We start from the raw sequence: 650 nt of genomic DNA, 5'->3' as shown, positions 1-650 counted from the left end.
ACTCCATGTAAATAATCACTACTTTTAGCGTGTTTAGAGCAGCATTTCTCCACCAGTGTTTTGGCTCAAAGATATCCGTGAACACACACCTTTGATGATGGACTTCATGTCACATTTGTTTGAGTCTATGTTGTGCAAGGCGATCAGCAGGTCTCCTGGCGTTAGAGGGGACACAGATGAACTTCCCTCACCTGGAAGAAAACACAACAGTGAGAAGACATCAGAGTCCTTCACCTGAAATCAGCTTCCTCAGAAGCAGCTAGTCAATTAAAATAAAGCTGTACATACCAGGAAATAAGAAACAAGGGGAACAGAGGATGTTATTACTTTTATTTAAAACTAAAATGGTCCATTTTCTAGTAGCTAGAATAACAATAACTTAACCCTTGTGTTGTCCTCCCGTCAAAATTGATAATCAACACTTTTGTTGGCGTTTTTGAAATCAATGTTTTTAACTTTTTCTTACGTTTTTCTCACTTTTCAACACTTGTAACACTTTTTTTTTAAATGTTTGTCTCTTTTTTTTGATGTTTTCAACCCTACGCAACACTAACTTATTGACTTTAGTTTTCAGTTATTTTTGGAATTTATGGTCAATAAAGCTCATTTATAAGAAATTATCCCTAATGTTTGAGTTAGAAAAGCAGAAA

At 35.2% G+C, this 650-nt stretch overlaps 1 protein-coding gene across 3 annotated transcripts in view; it reads right to left on the bottom strand.

The window, feature by feature from the left end:
- The window catches only part of sympk (symplekin), a 15914-nt gene that overhangs the window by 4649 nt on the left and 10615 nt on the right, over nucleotides 1–650 (bottom strand). For all 3 annotated transcript variants that reach the window (XM_032529692.1, XM_032529693.1, XM_032529694.1), the window contains exon 22: nucleotides 90–191. In XM_032529692.1, coding sequence (XP_032385583.1) covers nucleotides 90–191 — 102 coding nt within the window. The remainder of the gene's footprint in view (nucleotides 1–89; nucleotides 192–650) is intronic.

The sequence above is a fragment of the Etheostoma spectabile genome, chromosome 11 (assembly GCF_008692095.1).
Source record: "Etheostoma spectabile isolate EspeVRDwgs_2016 chromosome 11, UIUC_Espe_1.0, whole genome shotgun sequence".
NCBI lineage: Eukaryota > Metazoa > Chordata > Actinopteri > Perciformes > Percidae > Etheostoma > Etheostoma spectabile.
The sequence above is the reverse complement of the archived record's forward strand: the minus strand, read 5'-3'. Positions and strand labels throughout refer to the sequence as shown.